Here is a 19,353-nt window from a genome sequence, read left to right on the forward strand (position 1 = left end):
ATAAAAATAAATTAGAATAACTGTATGATTGAATAAAAAATTCAAAAAATTTAAATAATAACCGAACTCCTGCATCGCACGAAGTTTAAATTAGTAATAAATAAAGAAAGCATTATTAAAATAACCGAAAATGATATACAGTTTACTTGTAATATATCCGTTTTAAGAAAACTTATTAATTTTGAAATACCTATATGGTAAATACATATATAGATAATTTTATGATAAATGTGTATTCGATAAACAAAAATACCTTTCGTGTGTTAAAAAAATTTAAAATTTATACCGATGATTAAAATTGAAGATTTTTTCATGAATGACCAAAAAGGTCAGTAAACAATCTCAAAAAAGAAATAGAAAAAGAGAAGCATGAGAAATGAATGTTCCAATCCCAATCCCAATCCCAATCACCGACGAAGAGCAGTATAGTAGTAGTACGCTCTCTCCATATATATAACATAAAAACCTAATTAAGCTGGCGGAAAAGTCGCTTTCCTGCTGAATTACAAAGAGCATGATGCAAGTTTAAGCAACAAAAGACTCTTCACCCGACCTCTCTCTCTGCCTGCTTATATAATCTCCCTCCCTCTCTCTCTCTCTCGTTCGATCTCTCCGGAAATCTCGCTAGTTATATTTGTCAAGGTCAGTTTCTCATGATTCCTAGCTCTAATTTTGTATCTATACTTGCAAGATCTGTGATATATATGTGATATTTTGCGTTTTGTTATGTATTCGAATTTGTTGTTGAGATCTGATTAGGGTTTAATTTTAATTAACTTGAATTGGAAATGATAATATTGGTGATTTGAAGGCTTGGATTTAGGAATGAACAACGGAATGGTAGAATGCAGTGTCTGTCATTCCAAATTGGTTTATCCACCTACCAAAGCTGTATCAAAGGCGTATGATCGTTATAGGAGCAAAGTTTCGTCTAAGCAGCGCTTTCTTAATGTTTGTTTGGTTGTTGGTGATTGTATGCTCGTCGGATTACAGGTAACTCTATGTTTTTTTCTTAATTATTAATTTTGTATTGCCTATACGTGATTAAGCTCAATTCAAGATTCAAAATTTTGCCAAGTTTAGTGGCGGTTGCTTGATTTGAAAAATTAAGCGTAGGAGTTGTAGATTATGTGCTAATACATTGAACATTTTAACGTTCTATTTGGGATCTGAGCTCTTGTATTTTAACTATTGAAATTATACTTGAAGATTTAGAATAATAGGGATTATTTGGAGTAATGCTTAGCTCGTCTACAATTATTTCAAAATGGGACTATCATGCGGGGTAGAATGATGAGAACTAATAATTCTATGTTATATTATTTTCATGCGTGGACCTTTTGTCAGGTTAATGGTAAACAAGGGGAAACACTGAATACGATGGACTGTAAACACGTTTGCGGTATTTAATGCATCATTACCAAATGGATAGGAAGAAGTTAGTTAGCTACAAACCGTAACATCCTCTCATGCCCAATTTGGCTTTAGTATTTTCTTATTTTTTTTCTTTCTTTTTGAACAAAGTGATGTTTGGAAAATTTTAGGTATACTAACATGCAGTGAGCTAAAAGTTTCTCTCTCTTGATGCATGTAGAAGATGGGTTCTAGCTTTAATCACATTGGATATTTAATATAAAAAGCTATCGTACAAGAATTTTGTTAATTTTAAATCAATTATTTGCTATACTCTTTCTATAAAATCTGAGTTAAATTATTGATCGTTAGGAGTTTGGATTTTGAACTCTCTTTTTACTGAAATTGAAGATACCATATCTTAGAACTTAGAGAGTATCATGTGCTAAATTGCATTTTTTAAATCAATTGCTCCATTTTAATACTAAATTAGTTCATTTCATGTTTAAAAAGAAATAATATAATGTAAAAGTACACAATCTATATAGTGTGGTAAAACAATATGGTAACCTTTTCAAAGAAGCTGTTTACACGAATTGATTGTGGGTTCAGTGTCCCATGATTGGTTTTCTGGAAGACTTGTAATAGAGTTGTGTTTTATTTAATTCAATACAGTCGCAGCATATTTCAATAATGACATTGAACTAGCTACAGATACTGTAGATAGGCTCCACAAATTTGATATTTTAGCCTGAAGGCAAACATAGAACATAAAAAAAATATTACTAATACCTACATGTGAAGTTGGGATATATCTCTGACCGTAGAAAGTGTATTTGAATATTGATTAGCTAGTTAGGTGTACTTCATAAGTTAAGAGACCTGTGAAAATAAACTATCTTTTTTGATGATCCTGAAGATAAGTAAATGAACAAGCCAACAAGACTAGTTAAGTTCTGATTTGACAAATTTGTTGAAATGAATGCTATTTCTCCTTCAAATTACAGGATGATATGCAATCCCTGAATTTGGTCAATTTGAAATATAGTGATTGTGGTGTGGAGACAAATATATTGAATAGTCTTGTCACCGACAAGTAGTGTTCTCTCCGATGTTGATGTCTGTAGCACTAGTTCATTGTAAAATTATTGTGTACATAAAGCAAGGAGGTATAGTTTTCTGTTCTCTCCCGCCAATAACTACTTTTTCCACCCCTAGCATTGTAGTCTAGTGGATGAAGAGGTCAAAGGTTCGAGCTTGAAAGAAGACATTTTTTTGTGTGTAGAATTTTGAAATTGACTAGTATGAAAGAAAAAGGAACTACTTTCCTTATATACCGTGGAACATGTTACAAGCAAGCCCTTCTATTGCATATTTTTGATATATTGACTAAAAAGTTTATTGTTACTGTGCAGCCTATATTGGTGTTCATGTCCAAGGTGGATGGAAGTTTCAAGTTTAGTCCAGTCAGTGTTAATTTTTTGACAGAGATTGCAAAAGTTCTCTTTGCAATTGTTATGCTCTTAATTCAGGTAGATGAAACTTTTTTATTCATTAGGTTATGTTGGTTATCGTGTTTTTCTGGATTTATTTTGGCGATTTATATAAATTAGTTTATTTTTTGATAGTTATGGCGGCTTGGTAATCAGCTGAAAAAGTAAAACATGTAAATACTGCAATTTTATATCGACTGCACGTGTACCTAAACGAAACCAATATATCTCATCCGGAAGCAGAATCTGGGGAGTTTAAGATGCAAAGGTTACCCTTAATCCGAAGAGTATAGAGGCTGTTGCCTCGAAGATGGGTGACTTGGAAATAAAGAAGGAAAAGTCAATTTTGCAAAGTTACAATAGATGTTGAATTTTATAATTTTTAATGTATCTTTTTCTTTATAAAAATTTTGAATATGAAAAAAGACATATTAAGAAGTTACTAAATTTTCCACAATCAGAAGCATCGACTAGACATGTACCTTTTGGAATATGTACATAGTCGCATATATCCTTTGAGAAGGTTGTAAGGATGCTTTTTTGTGTTCATAGATATTTTTGAGGATTTTGTAGAGTTATTAGAATTTACACTAGATGATATAGGAATATCATACCAGCTACTGCGGTAGATTCATGATGTGTATAATTGAGTCACAGGCATAACCATGGTTACATTAACAATTTCTGACAAGTTACAGTTTTCAGTATTTAACCTCAATATGACGCTTTTCTGTGCTTTAAATTTTTTTATGTATATACTTGTATAAAAGTGTTAACTTGCAGTTCTGATTTTGCAGTCCAGGCATCAAAAAGTTGGAGAGAAACCACTTCTCTCAGTATCCACATTTATGCAGGTATCTCTTCTTGGCATATAATTCATTACTGAATTTCATATGTTGCCAAGTCGTCTATATGCTGACATCACGCTCAATATATAAATAGAGGCTTAAGTCTCAGGACACCTAGCAATTATTTGTTTTCTTCAAGGATAGATATATGTTTTATACAACTTTTTACCAGCTTCTGATAATGTATCACTGTACTTGACATTTAAATGTGGCTATTCTCTAGGTTGATTGTTGTCATCTTAATCTTATAATAAGTTTGATTATCTGCAGGCCGCTCGCAACAATGTTCTTCTAGCCGTTCCAGCATTTCTTTATGCCATCAATAATTATTTAAAGTTCACTATGCAGGTGAAATACTTTTTTATTTAATCTGGCATATATTTTTGTTAGCATTTGTCGTCTTATTGATTAAATTGTTCAGAATATAAGAATGGTTCTGCGGCATGTTCATAGTTATCCATTGATGACTTCATGCCCTCGCACATGCACCATTTGTAACTGCATATGTTTTTGTCAACGTGATTGGTCTAGACTGTTTTTTGTTCAGTAGTAGAGATTCAACTTGGTGTGTTTTATAATTGTGATGCAGGTAGCAGGCGACTTTAGGATTTTGTATGAATTTAACTCTTTTTAAAAATATATATGTTTATATATTTTATTCTGGATGGTTTGGTGACATTTAATTTATACTAGTAATTATAGGCCATCAGATGTTATTTAAAATTTCTTAACCTATCCAAGTTTAGTCGTAGTTATAGTGGAAAATGACGGAAGTAGACAAATTGTATGTCATGGGTTATTTGTGATGCAGGACATTTCTGAAACAATGAGTACATGGAATTAAGACAATACATGATGAACTCGGGTTGATTATTTTCGAAAATGCATTACAAGCAGATGCAAAGGAAGAAATTAAGATGGATTGCAACCCATGTACGAAGAGACTCAGTTTAAGATTCAATAATATCTCCATAATCAAGTCTAAAATAAAATAACAGAAATGAAGTCAAATTTTTTTGTTAGGGTTACATGTTTATATAGGGAGTAGAAACCCAAAACATAACCTAGTGGCCTAAGGACCATTTTTTTTTACAAAAAACTTACATTTGCATTTAACTCCTACTCGTATATAAAGCATCTAGATAAATGCAATAATTTTACACTACATTAGATATATTTAAACCAATTAATTTACACTAGATGTAATTGAAGATAATTTACATGGTCTAATTGAGGTAAGAATTCAAGAAGCACGCTTAACTGAGAAGATGTACAAAAAACACTGCTTTGGAATTTGTAGGAAATATGGATTAGTGTCTTATTTGCACATATGCTAGTTAAATGAAAACATGGATTAAACTTTGTGGGTTATGGGCAGTCCGGTTTATAGATTTTGGAAGTAGTTTTGTGCTAATATATGTTGCTTATGCACCTTTCTGGCCCCCTCTTTATACGTACACAATTATCAGGTTGCCCATTTTTTCTATTGTAACTTACCAAGATATACTTTTGTTCACTCAAGAAGTTGTCATGTCGGTCGACTAGTCGCGACTAGTCGGCGACTAGTCGACTAAGCAGTGATTGGAGGTCGACTCAACATGTCGACTAGGTGAATATCGATATTTCGGTCGCCTGGTCGACTATTCAGTCGACTAGTCGACCGCTTAGTCGACTAGTCGACTAGTCGAGCTGCTCAGTATATTTTTTTTTCTGCATTCATTTTTTACATGCTGCACTACCACATCAAATCACAGTTGTATCAGACAATTGTTATTGAATAATTGTTACATATTTCACATGATTGCAAGTACTTTTCTTTGTTGTACTAAATTGTTAGATGATTGCAAGTACTTTTCTTTGTTATCATTTGTTAGATCTTCTAGCTTTTTCATCATTCTCTCCAAGTGTTGGATTCTTAATTCCTTACAATCTGAAATAAAACATTGTGGAATGAGTTGGAATTTAAAACCTAGAACTTAAAAATCTAAAATACATAATATATATACATTTGTGTGTATATATATATGTATATTGTATTTTTAATTTATAATAATATATTATTTTTTTGTCGACTAGTGTAGACTAGTCGACTAGCGGGAGGTCCGTCGACTCGCCTCGACTCATCGACGTGACAACCATGCAAGAACTCTTGCTAGTGTTGTTCGATCTCAGCACAAGGTTTCTCCTACTAGTAAAATAATTTTAAATGTTCGTATGTTTAGTGCAAAATAGACTATTGGCTCAAAAGAGGGAGATGTATTTGATTCTTTCATTCATCTTTGAAGATTAAGTTTCTGAGGTAGAAGTTCAAAAAAGTTGGTGTCCGTGAAGTTAGACAAGTATTAGAGTATCAGTGTTTATGTTACTCACAAAATATAATAGTTTTGGGTTCATTCATATGCGCTAGTTTCAGTTTAAGTAACAGGAGGGCTGTATAAAAATTAAGAAAAAACTTCTTAATAGTGTTAGTGGAGAATAATATTCAAGAGACAGGTAAACTATGTAATACTAAAATAGTCATTTATATGTCTTTTTCACTGTATGTTGGATGACATCAGACAACTGGCAGAACTCCTTGCTATGAAGCTGGGGTCTGTTCCTGCCAAGTGTTTTGCCATCCATGTCTAGTTATTCATCCTCTGGGAGGAGTAATTTATTTGTTAGAGGTTACTGTGGTTGTACATGTATTGTCGGCAAACAGTTTCTTACTTCAAAACCTTTCTGTGCAGCTCTACTTCAATCCTGCCACCGTGAAGATGTTGAGTAATCTCAAAGTAAGTCTGTTATCGTTTTGTCACTGTTATAGTTTGTTTTTTGATAATGGTGGTTACTCCCTCATTTTTGCTTGCATCTGCATGTGACATTCTGATTTTTCAAGAGTATGATAATCAACTAAGTATTATATCTCTAGTTACTGTTTTTCTTCTTGAAATCCAACTGCATGTAGTACTGTGATCAAGCCAACAGTTAAAAAGAAAAAATTATGTCATGGCTAAAGACCTCGAGTTTTTCTCGCAATTTGTTTGCTTTGGAATTTAGATTATAGTATGTTATGGGCCACAACTCAGATGAGGCAGATTGGCCCCTGATGCGAGAACTACCTGACTCTTACATTAAATTCATTTTGTTATCTTCCTTATTTCACTTATAGCACCCCTTGTGCAATTAGCTTTGTCGATATACATTGTAACCTGGGAAAAGAAAATTCTGGCCGACTGCAGTACTGCACAATAAGGCTGACGAATCATATTTTAAGAAAGTGAAAAGTAGCCTTGATGCATAGAGAATTAATTAAGATCAGCAGAACTTAAATTTTTAAATTTCAAATGTGCTCTAAAGGGGAGAATTTAGTAGTATGGATACAGGAAAACATGTGTTAGTGTAGATGGAAGAATCAATTGTGTTTGGTAGAGACAATTAAAGCTTTGGGGGACACCAGGTGCGGTGCGCCTGCCAATGAAACTCTGATGGTCAAGTCATTAAGTAGTCGGAACAAAATGAACGGAAGACTGTAATAAGCAATAACAAGCTAAATTCTCCGTGGAGTAATGGTGATGAGCTTTGCTCGCCGTGGGATTGATAATGACCGGAGCAGGAAGCGTGGGTGAGAGAGTATCAGCATGTGAGGAATGATTAATGAAAATTGAATGCCGTGACTATGTTTTAGCCCTCTATCTATTGGGGTATTATACACTTGTTATCCTCTCAACTAAATAATCTTATCGTCTGATAAGGCTATCCCTTTGTTGACGGCGAATGGTATCCCACTGCAGAAGGGGGAGACCAGTTCTTGCCGTCAACCTACTCCTAGTGTCCAGTGACCCAAACAGCTTGTTTGGGGTGTCCGGTTGGTTTCCTGGGTCCTGTTGGAGGTTCCTTTGTGGGCCTGCATTCTAATAGGTTGTGACCTTAGCTTAAGATAATGGAGCTAAATGCTGCTTTGACCCATCCAAGATGGGCCAAGCTTTTTGAGTCGGTTCTGACATTCTTGCGACTAAGCAAAGATTATAAGTATTTGTTGACCTTGGTTGTTTCATATTCTCATCTCGCATTAAAGATTTTTGTGGGAAGACATATAAACGATGTTATCCCCTGTAATAGCATTATGAGATTCATGCTGTTTGATTGAGTCATGATCTTGGCCTCCTTGTTAGGTCCACTTAATTTTAGAAACCAAGATACTATATGATAATCTCCTTGTATGTGAAGGAAAAAGAAGAGAGGTGGGTTGGAACTGTAAATGGAGGCACATTATCAGGCTCGGCATAACAAGCCAGGGGATGAGTGAATAGGGGTGAACATACTGATAATGAGTGAGATAACCCATATTTTTTAATGCAGGAGTGGAGTGTGCCATTTGCATATTATCTTCCTTCCCTTTGCAGGCAGGTGTATTTAATAATTACACAAGATCCCATTAAGGACTTGGCAAAATAACGTATCTTCTAGGTTAAGGGGTCGTTTGGACTTTGGATTGCACACGGAATCAGGATTCGGGAATGCTCCAGGGAATTGGAATGGAGGGAAACAGGAATGGGGATGACTCCTGGAATGGGAATGAGTTGCCTAAATCAAGCTGTTTGGATTAGTAAACAATCGGAGTGAGAATGAATTATTTTTTTATCAAAAATTATACATGTAAAAATTAGAAATTAAAATTTTATTTTGCAAACAATTTTTTTTAAGAAAAATGACATCACATTTTAAACTTGATAATCAATTTATTTTGGTTTATAATAATTACATAGCACATAAATACAGTAGTTAAAAATTTAAAAAGTATATAATAGGTGGGATGTCGTCTTTATAAGAGAAGCATATAATAAAATAAATCTTCTTTTGAAAAAAATATTAAACAATTATACACAGTAAACCCACGTATATGACATGTGTGAATATAAAATATTCATGCAGTTTAGATTAATAATTACGATTATCTTTTATTTATTTATTTATGTTTTTTGATAACTAATATCTTCAATGATTTGTGCGAAGTCAGATTTTGAGATTTGAAAGTTGTCATAGTTTTGTAAATGATACAAACGTGTGCGTATAAAACCTTCGGAGGAGAGATAAAGAAAAATGGTTGTGAATCAATTTGAATCCCGGAGTTGGCTCGGGAGCATCTTAACTGGTTATTGGGTAACAGTTTCCCATTCTAGATCATTTATTTTACAATCCAAAGACTTTAATATTGGGATCAAGTTCCCATTCCAGGAAACCCTGCCCATCAAACCCCCAATCGAACGGCCCCTAAGTATTGGTCTTATCATAATCAAAAGTGCACCCTTCTTTTCCGTGCGTGAAATTTTCAGACAAACACAAGGATGAGTTTTTTATGCATAAGTGGGTGCCTTTGAAACAATCCACGATGCAACTTCAATTTAGAACGCTGATATAAAATTCTGAAAAGAAGTATAATATTCTTTTTTAGTCTTGAAAAGAATTGTTAACCAGTATTTTTGTGCTCAATTCCAACAACTTTATTTATTGTGAAACTTTGTAAGTTTTCTTTCACGTGCTAATCTACTAATTGAGTAAAGATTTATAGCTTTGTATGTTTGATTGTAATAGATCTCTAAAAAACTTATGCGCCTATTTCTCTGCTTGGACTGTTTGATTAATTCTCCCATGCTCATACGGGCCAAGTTTACAAATTGCAGGTCTTGGTAATTGCTATTTTGTTGAGGATGATAATGAAGCGGCGGTTTTCAATAATTCAGGTAAGTTACCAAACTCTTAAAGGTCTTATATGATCTTATCTGGCTATTTAATCTATCAAGATAATTATCTGCTTTAAAATCAAACATGTTCCCAACGACAATATTATAATTAATGTCAAGCAAAAGTTTTAGGACGGACTATCGAAATAATTAGATTATGACTTGTACATTGTGATTTTTGTCTGTTACAGTGGGAGGCTCTTGCACTTTTGCTCATTGGCATCAGTATAAACCAAATGCGTTCCCTGCCTGAGGGTTCTTCTGCTTTGGGTCTTCCAGTTGCGACGGGTGCATATATCTATACATGTATATTTGTAAGTGAGTTTATTATTTGCTTTGCATTATGGGTTTGCAGAGCGAAGTATTTAAACCTATGTAGGTTTCCTGGAATTGGTTTCTTTTACCTTAGAATATTCACTTGACTTGATATTTAGTTGATTTATCTATTGCTCATTTCTGCTTAGTAGGTCTTCAGTAGATTTTCTTATATTAGATTTAATGTACAGGTGACTGTTCCATCTTTGGCTTCGGTATACAATGAATACGCTTTGAAGAGCCAATATGATACAAGCATTTATCTTCAGGTTATTTCATTCTGTATGGCTGACTTTTCCCCCGTACTACAGATGTATCTTAAATTCAGCTGTCCTATTTCCACTATAGTAGGATTAAGCATCAGTCGATATTTACTGAAAATGTAATGATGAGATATAATTCGAGAGCAAAACCAGATAATCTATATTTACATAATCATGAATTAGTATTTTGTCCAGAAGTCTGATAATCTGGATTTTCCCATGCAATGTGTCGTCCCCAAACATAATATTATAAAAAATGAGTAAGTAATTTAGATTTTAGCCCTTTCACTAAAAATTTAGAAATGAAAAGCGGTAATGGTTTGTGTGCTTAACTGGTAGTCTATTCTCTGCTTAATAACAATTAGGTGAAGACGTATGGCTATTTGTAAAATTATTCATAACAATGTTTCGTTTGATTTGGTGGAAAGTTATATATAGTGTATTATATGTTTTCCGGTCCTGCCATCTTATTCAATGTTATTATAAGATTCTTAGCATTTGAAGGAGAACACATATGTAGGGGTTTAATTATGGTATATATGGTAGCTTACTGGATCTGTCCTAGAGTCTCCCCCTACGTTATTCCGACCCGGCTACTCCGGCGGCCGTACCCGTGAACGACCCGGGACACGATCCGGGATACGGGGCGGATACGTGGTCTTCCAATCAGATCCGCCGTCGCCGTAAAAATTGATTTTCGCCGGAAAACACTGAAGCTCGCCGGAAAACACTGAAGCTCGCCGGCTATATATTTGTAGCCCACTGATAGTGATCGCATGATTGCAGATCTACCAAGTGTTATGAGTTTGAAGAAATTTTGAACATATGTATGTATAGTTGTATGTATATATTTTGCCGTGGGCAGGTAGGTGAAACAAAAAGGAGATGGGGAAAATGGGGAAGGGTAAGTAAAGTCAAACTTTACACCTGGGCATGCGTGCATGATTAATAATATAAAAATGAATCTGGAGAATAAACCACATTCCTTTTTTTTTCTTTTTTTAAGTAATGGAGCCAGCTGGCAGCTGTGTTACCATGCATTTAAGAAAAAAAATTGTTAAGGATTGGGATCCACTAGTATAATGGAATATATTTTTAATATAATTTTGATTATTACTGATTTCATCAATGCATAATCCTAATATATAAAATAAATAAATAATTGTGTTATAAAGATTGATTAGAATATTCTTTTATTAATCTTAATATATATATATAAATAATTTAAATAAAAAAATGTCGTGTCCCCGTACCCGATCCAAAATTTGGACGGTGTCCCAATCTCCTAATTTTTTTAAAATTTCGAGTCGGACAGCCGGATATGTGTCGTGTCCGACTCTCCGTACCCGAATCTGAGTAACTATGGTCTTCCCTCTCATGCTGCTGAATTTGTTATTAGATTTCTACTTTAAAATATTGAACTTGGACCTTAAAGCTCCAAATTTCTCATTCGTAACGTGGAATTTATTTCTTAAACACAACTCTGATGCATTGCTGATCAACTTGAAGTAGAGAATCTATTTGATATTTCTCTAAGCATGTTCCTTGAAGTTCTATAAATTTCTCGATCAGCTTTTATAATTTGCAGCTAATATCTGATCCCCCCGCTCTTTTCATTTTCAGAATTTGTTTCTATATGGATATGGTGCCATATTCAATTTCCTAGGCATTCTTGGAACTGTCATCTATAAAGGTACTGAGCTAAAGCTTCATTGTGTAGTTCTGTTAATTTCGCACGGTTGAGTATTTTATTATCTTGATATAAATGCTTTCCGGGCAAAACATATAGTGATTTTTAATCTATTCCATTTTATTATATTGATCTATGCTGTAATGACTCGACCACGAATCTGAGTGTGTTCAAGGTTTTCATTCACCGACCGCAATCAGTAAAACTTAGTCATCTTGGCTGCCTTACGTGTACTTACTCTATAGGTAATTTATAGTGTTTGTGTTAATGTTGAGTGCACAAACATATTTGACCACTTGTCTGGATGTGAATGGATGTTATATAGAACTTGGTCATCTTGGCCGCCTCAAGTGTACTCTATAGGTGATTTATAGTGTTTGTGTTATTGTTGAGTGCGCATACATATATGACCACTTGTTTGGATGTTAATGGATGTTATATAATATAGGTTATTAGGTTTGAAACTTTAAGGCAGGAGATGCTATTTCGAACACTTGATACTCTGGATTTAATTAATGCACCAAGGCCAAACAACAAATAGAGTCATCTTTGCCACTACATGCCTGTCCTGTAGTTGTTTAAATTGGTAATATAGCTGAGTACACATAAATCTAATCACATGGTTCTGAGATGGTGTTTTACCAATGTACTTGGTACGAGCGTAGTTAGTAAAAAAATTAGGGTAGGAATAATGTGGATTGAGTCATTCATGCTATAGTTTGTGCCTTGATAACTCTTGTGCACAAGCTTGCCGAGTATGTGCATATTGCAGGAGCGAGGATCCTACTTTTATTGGTTAGCTGCTTGTCCTAGGTGAGGTGGTTAGTTATGGCTACTAATTCGAATTCTAATATATCTGCTATATTATTATAAACGGAATAGGGTATTTGGCTTGTTTTTGGTTTGGTAAGGTATAGTTGGTCAGCAGTCAGATTTAAAGCAAATAAATGGGAACCACCAGATTTAATACAAAAGAATGTTTTTCAAGATCTTAACTATTACTAGAGATCTAAGGTTCAAATCCGGTTAACAGCATAATACAGTCAAACAAGTATATCATTAATTTTAAAATACAAATAGAGGTATATGGTTCGAACCCCGACAGCATTATTTATTTATATATATATATTTAATTTTTTTGTAATAATGAATTATATATTAAAATATAAATAATAAAATAATAAGTATCAAAAATAATTCATGCATGCACGGGTAATAAGCTAGTGCATGTGGAAGGTGATCTTGGTCTTTCATGTTCTGTCGCCAGTGTGTGTGCTGCGTTCATGTTTATGGTCGGGCCTTCAGCTCATATTGAAGGGGCAATATTGGTACTAGTAAATAAGAGACAAATTTGATATTCTATATAGATCTCAAGGTATTCATGTTTTGGTATCCTTCAAAGGTAATCAATGCTCTTAGTTATGGGATCCTTCAAAGTGATCAGTGCTCTTAGTTCAAGATTGGAAACTAATTTATTAATCTCAGCTAAAATAGAATGTTTTATAAATGATTTATTACTCTATTTCGTAACAAATAATATCAAACTTGGTATTTGACTCTAGAATTTACCTTTTGGATATTTCAGGTCCTGACAGCTTTAATATTTTGGAAGGGCATTCAAAAGCTACAATGCTTTTGATATTAAACAATGCAGCCCAAGGAATTCTGTCCTCGTTTTTCTTCAAATATGCTGGTGAACATTTATTTACATAGTTTGAAAATCTCTCTTTACCTTCATGACCTTTTTTTATTTAAATCATAAAGTTCATATTAAAACTATGTATATATCATTCCTAAGTGTGCATAATTTCTGTAATATAATACATTTTCCTTGACATGTTATTTACTCTGAGCTTTATTGGTGCACACAGATACAATTTTGAAGAAATATTCCTCGACTGTTGCCACAATATTTACAGGCATCGGTTCTGCTGCTTTGTTTGGTCACACTCTGACCGTTAACTTTATCTTAGGCATTTCAGTAGTTTTTATCTCAATGCATCAGGTATTAAGAGTAATAAAATTATTCTTTGAAGCTTCTCACTACTTTAATTGGAAACTCACAAATTGATGCCTTTTCTATAACCAGTTCTTTTCCCCTCTTTCAAAAGTCAAAGATGAGCAAGAAAACGGTGTTTTGGAGCAAATAGAACTTCAGAAAGATCATAGGTACTTTCTTATTCCGGTGCTGCTATTGAATGTAGACCATACCTATGAAAGAATAGAAGTTGAAGCCTTGTTTGACAAGTATAAAGTTTCAAGATCAGTACTTCTGGTCAAGTTCATATATTTTTTTTTAAATATTTGTAGTTTTTTGTTTCTAAAAACAAACTTTTTAGTTTATAAGTACAATAAATAAATCCTTGCCCTAAAACTATATGGCTCTTTGTAGCCTTTTTCTTGACCTTATCAACAACTTCATACCATTCACAGACTTGAAATTTAATATTCTTTGTGCCTTTTCAGATCAAAGGATTCATCCTTCATTAATATGGCAGCAGGGGCAAATGAAGAGGTACTATAATATCTTTAACCTTTCATCTAGGTGCAATATTTGGTACTATCTACTGGAATATATATATTCATGTTTACTTGCATTCCTTATTACTCAGGCGAGTCACCGTGTCGGACCAGATGAAAGAGAACCACTACTTCCTAGATGAAGCTAGAAAGGAGTATGTTTCTCAAACTTAAATTGCTGGCATGTGTTTTCTTGATTTATCCAAGTTATAGCTAGCCAAGGCTGTAGATCATGTGTCACAGTAATCATTATCATATATCACTTATTTGTTTTCATGTTCTCTCTAAAATAAAGATTAGAGCAATTTGCTATATCTTTGATATATTTACTTTTTTGTTGTTTGAGTTGTCTTGGGGCCTATTTTTTGATTGAGCCCTGTTAACTGACACACTCCCCTGGAAATTACCAGTGCACAGAAGAGATTTACTACAGATTTGTAATTGATTACACATATCCCAATCCCATTTAGCAGTATGCTATTCCATCTTATCTTGAGGCATAGACCGCAACACCCCTTAAATATTCATATCCCATTTTATCATAAACTGTAACACCCCTTAAATACACATTATAAACCACATAATTCTCTTATATAAATGGAACAGTAGAATACAGGTTAACTGTCGTCACACCTCTGTTGGTTTAATTCTAAATAATGTGATTGTAACCTTTATAGCAATTTTGACATATTATGTATCCATTACCAGCACCATTGTTATAGAAATCCCTTATCCAAAAGTAGTTCCTGATTATCTTGATAGGATTATGATTATTAATTGTCATTTACAGGAGCTTTTTGGTTTAGTAATTGCTATATGCACTTTGTTTTTCTTTTGTCGGGCATATAAAAGTTCACAACCTAAAATGGTCAAGAATGTGTTTATTTCATTCTTGTCATAATTAGGCTATAACCATTTCATGCATCCCTCAAACCGTTACATGTTGTATTTAATTGCAATCTGACTACAAATTGCAAATATAAAGAATCAAAGTGACCCATTCTTATTTTTTTTCTGCTATTTTTTTACAAGTTTAATATATGGAATATATCAGTATTGAATACTTGCAAAGAAGCAAAGAATATGCAGCCCAATTTCCACCTTTAAGGTAATGTGCTACCTGTGGCTTGTTTTGGATTGAGAGCAATTAGATAGACAGTAACTATTCCAATATATAATTCCACTCGGATTCCTAATTATGTGCTACTTGAGAGACTTTCGTCAGTCCTGCTCGTGACTAGTCAAATTATGTATGTTACTTTTTTAAAATAATGAATAGAGACAGATACTTGTTTTTTCTTGACTATGATCCAAAACTTCGAACAAAATCGACAAATTTTTTTTTGGGCTTGCCTAAAACGATTTCTAGTTAAGATTGTATGTGAAGAAGCATCAAACATTTGGCAAGAAGTCTGATGTATTTGACCCAAATTTGCATGACATGGAGACCGTAGATTGTAGAGGTGAAAGTGCATCATAGTGTGAGTATATATGTGTGTGTGTGTATACACATATATACTTTGTTTGTTTATCAACCTCTTTCCCTTTCATAGGACTCTGGGGATTGTAAAGGTGAATGTGCATCATACATAGTATACACCCTAGACCTGGTAATACTGGTATACGACACGTGAACACGGAACGAAACGACACGAATAATTAGTGTTTCGGTTCAAAAATTTGGTACACGAACACGAAAGTACATGAACACGAAAAAACACGGATATAATTAGTGTCGGGTCTGGGTTTTTAATATAGGTACACGACACGGAACGAAAGTACACGGAATACATAAATAGTTAAAACATTTTAAAAAAATATAATATATATATATATATTACATACAAAATATGAATTTTACGTATTCTAAATAATATATATATAATTGTAATTTGTAAATACTAAAAGTTTAAATACACTTTATTGGTCATTTGACTAGTTGAGCAGCTGTGAGCATTTAGGGTTTTAGCTTTTGTCCTTTTAATTTTCATTTCCCCCCAATTTAACGGGCCGCCCCTCGTGTACAAACTTACATCCCGCTTTCAAACTCTTCTCTTTCTAATTTAGATCCATACATATTACTTAATTTAGATCAAATAGTTGACTTCATGATTTTAATTTTTTTTGAGTGTCCAACAATTTGTAATTTGTTGTACGCAAAAACATTTTCAATTGTTTCGTGCTTTTGTATTCAGAACTTTGTTGTTCACTATTTAAGACCATTTAATTATCTATTGCATTTTTCAATATTTAATTTTTTTCGTATATAATCCGTGTACTTTAGTGTACCAAAGCAGTTAAACACGAATATATTAGTGTCGGGTTAGTGTCACCAAATTGGTACACGAATCCAAATCCGGGTCGGGTTTAAGGTTTGGTACACGAAAACACGAAAGTACACGGAACGTTTGTACACGACACGGAACGTTGCCAGGTCTAATACACCCACACCACACACACATAGTATATGTATATGTATATCATGCATTGTTTATTTACATCAAACTGTTTGCCTTTTTCTGGAATGTGGTGAAAATGCATTTAAGGTTTTCATTTCCCTATAAGCTTTCAACAGGTATCCAGGTGCTTGTGTAAGTTGTCCTAATTAAAAAAAACAAACTATGCTACCTTAATAAATGTAAAAACCAGCTCTAACTTTCATCAAGCATTTTATGTGTGCACGTAGGTATGTTGGTATCATTGTTGTCATGTCGCTCGACTAGTCGCGACCAGTCGGTTTGAGGATTGACTAGTCAACTTGCAAATTGTCGACTAGTCGGTCCATTGGTGCAAAATTTAAAATGAAAAAATGAATTTTCAAATTTTTACTCAACGACAAAATGCAACACGCTGATATAAATTATTCTTCTCGCTTTAATTACCTTATTGATTTTATTCTCAAATTAAATTTAAGCTGATGTGTGTGTGTTTATGCATTTTTATGTTGATGAAAAATGATATATTTTAAGTTTGTTTAAATGGGAGGGAAATGAAGAGATGTTCTTAATTAACATGTCTATTTTGTAACTAGTATACAAATGACTAACTGAGGATGTTGGATTTGTTGTGAAAAATCATGTATATAAGATTTGTATTATTATATAATAGCTTGTTTATTATTATTGATTTATGGACTAGTCAGCGACTTGTTAACTAGCTGGACCTCCATTGACTCAATCATTGACGTGACAACCATGATTGGTATGTAAATATCATTAATAATTTTAATGCTATGTACATTCTATTGTTTTGTTACTTATATAAGACTTCTCTTTCTTAAATATCAGTTTCTTTTCTATGGTTTTCATAAAAATAAAAATAAAAATACCTTTCAAGTATTTCTTACTTATTTGTGCATGTGTGTGCTCTTTTTAATATTATTATAGTAATTTTTGTTTATGTTAATTTTTTTTTCAGCGTTCTTTCATTTCTGTTTCCTCATTATTGTCTTGTTTGATGTGCAATCTGTTTATGTAAATATTTTTACTAGAAGCAAGCAAAGTCTTTGTTGTCTGGAATTTTGAAGTTATTTCGGTCGTACTTTGACTACTTGTTTAATATTTCAATCTGTATTTGAAATTAATGCATTGTTGATGTTTTTTTATAAGTTAATATTAGAACTGCTTTCTGATGTACTTTTATATATGTATATATAGTTTTGTAAATTGATGAAAGAAAATACTTAGAAAATGTCCATCAATTTATGCAGGATTTCTAATGTTTGTTATGTAAAGCTGTTCGTAAATGTTTCTGAAAAGGAAGATAAGGAAGATGATTTGAATACGACTGATGATGGAGAAATGGAGTTATGCTGGGGCAAAAGGTTGGATTAGATCTACATCCATAGGTGTCTTAAGATTTCTACAAACCGTCCCAGGCTAGATATACAAAAATTTCAGATTTTATAGATTCATTTGTATTCTTTTGTTAGACCACTTATAGATCACATTTATACCTTCTTGGCGGGGTGAGGGGTACTCAAAATATATTTACACATACATAAAAATGTAATGAACAAGAATTTTGTTACGAAAAATGGTTTTGTTATTTTTTATTTTTTATTTTATGCATCTTTTCTTTGATATCATTTCTGAATAAGTATATAATGCAACAAGCCATGGCAGAGGTTGCGCTGGTTTATTCAACCCATTTGGCCACCTTTATGTCAGAGATTCATATGCAATGCAACACACGTTTGTCTACTCTTCCTCCCTCTTCAAAACGGCCCTCTTCAAAACTGTGAACTAATTCTGTAGGTACCAAGTTAGGTGCTAATAGAATAAAACCTGTACTTATCTATAGGTTAAATATCTATAATTATTTCTTCCATTTTATTCAATTAAATTTGTAGTAGATTTTAGTCTCGCCAAATTATAAATAACTGTTTAATCCTACTTTGTAATTGTACTCATTTTGTTCACAGACGTGATCGTAAGTAGTTTGCCCTCATGTTAAAACTTTCCCCTCTGATATCATTTCTTTAGCCAGTAAATTTGTATCCATTTTCATCAAAACGGAGGATTAATGTGAAAATTTGACAAAGATTACTATTTGTCCCTACTAATTATCATAATAATTAGATCCATCTGTTTGTTACTATTTTTTTTTGAATTAATCTGTTTGTTAATGTTTTTCTAAATTTAATTTAAATTTATGTTAGTTGGTTAAATAATTTATTTTCATAAATTTGCCCATTATCCCGGGCATCTTCAAGTAAGTAGCTATACTCTTTAGTTAAAATAGTATAAAATAGATATTATGTAAAATTTGTTGACCCGTAAAACATTTTACTCCGGTGATATCAGTGTTTGCTTTAATTTTAAAATTGTATTTTTTTTGTTTGTTTAAAATTGATAGATGGATATTTTAAAATCGTAATTTATTTTATTTGTTTAAAAAGTGAGGATGGATATTTAGTAACAAAAAATGTAACCATTCTTGCTAGAAATAACGTGAAAGTGTTTAGTTAATGGATTGAGAATAACAAACACACATATATATATATATGTTACTATAATATAAATCATTTTTTTTTAAAAAAAACTAGAAATTAAATATATATTTTTTAAATTATTTCGAAATATAAGACATATGTTATGTAAATTGATCGTTCAAAGATGAAGAAAAATATAGTGAAGTCGGATTTAA

General features: G+C 32.9%; 1 protein-coding gene across 2 annotated transcripts; it reads left to right on the forward strand.

The window, feature by feature from the left end:
* The first annotated feature begins 361 nt into the window (after window positions 1–361).
* Window positions 362–18,266, forward strand: LOC141677295 (CMP-sialic acid transporter 2-like). Of its 2 annotated transcripts, none has more exons than XM_074483157.1 (16): window positions 362–642; window positions 824–993; window positions 2,769–2,885; window positions 3,644–3,700; window positions 3,965–4,042; window positions 6,424–6,468; window positions 9,358–9,417; window positions 9,609–9,731; window positions 9,924–10,001; window positions 11,619–11,688; window positions 13,271–13,378; window positions 13,557–13,690; window positions 13,775–13,854; window positions 14,152–14,200; window positions 14,298–14,360; window positions 17,915–18,266. In XM_074483157.1, the coding sequence occupies exons 2-15, from the start codon at window positions 826–828 to the stop codon at window positions 14,346–14,348; spliced, it is 1,218 nt and encodes a 405-aa protein (XP_074339258.1). In that variant the 5' UTR covers window positions 362–642; window positions 824–825; the 3' UTR covers window positions 14,349–14,360; window positions 17,915–18,266. The 2 variants fall into 2 exon arrangements, with proteins under 2 accessions (XP_074339258.1, XP_074339257.1); XM_074483156.1 differs by having other exon boundaries at window positions 363–642; window positions 812–993.
* Window positions 18,267–19,353: the final 1,087 nt, after the last annotated feature.

Source organism: Apium graveolens, chromosome 8 (assembly GCF_009905375.1).
Source record: "Apium graveolens cultivar Ventura chromosome 8, ASM990537v1, whole genome shotgun sequence".
In the NCBI taxonomy this organism is placed as follows: Eukaryota; Viridiplantae; Streptophyta; class Magnoliopsida; order Apiales; family Apiaceae; genus Apium; species Apium graveolens.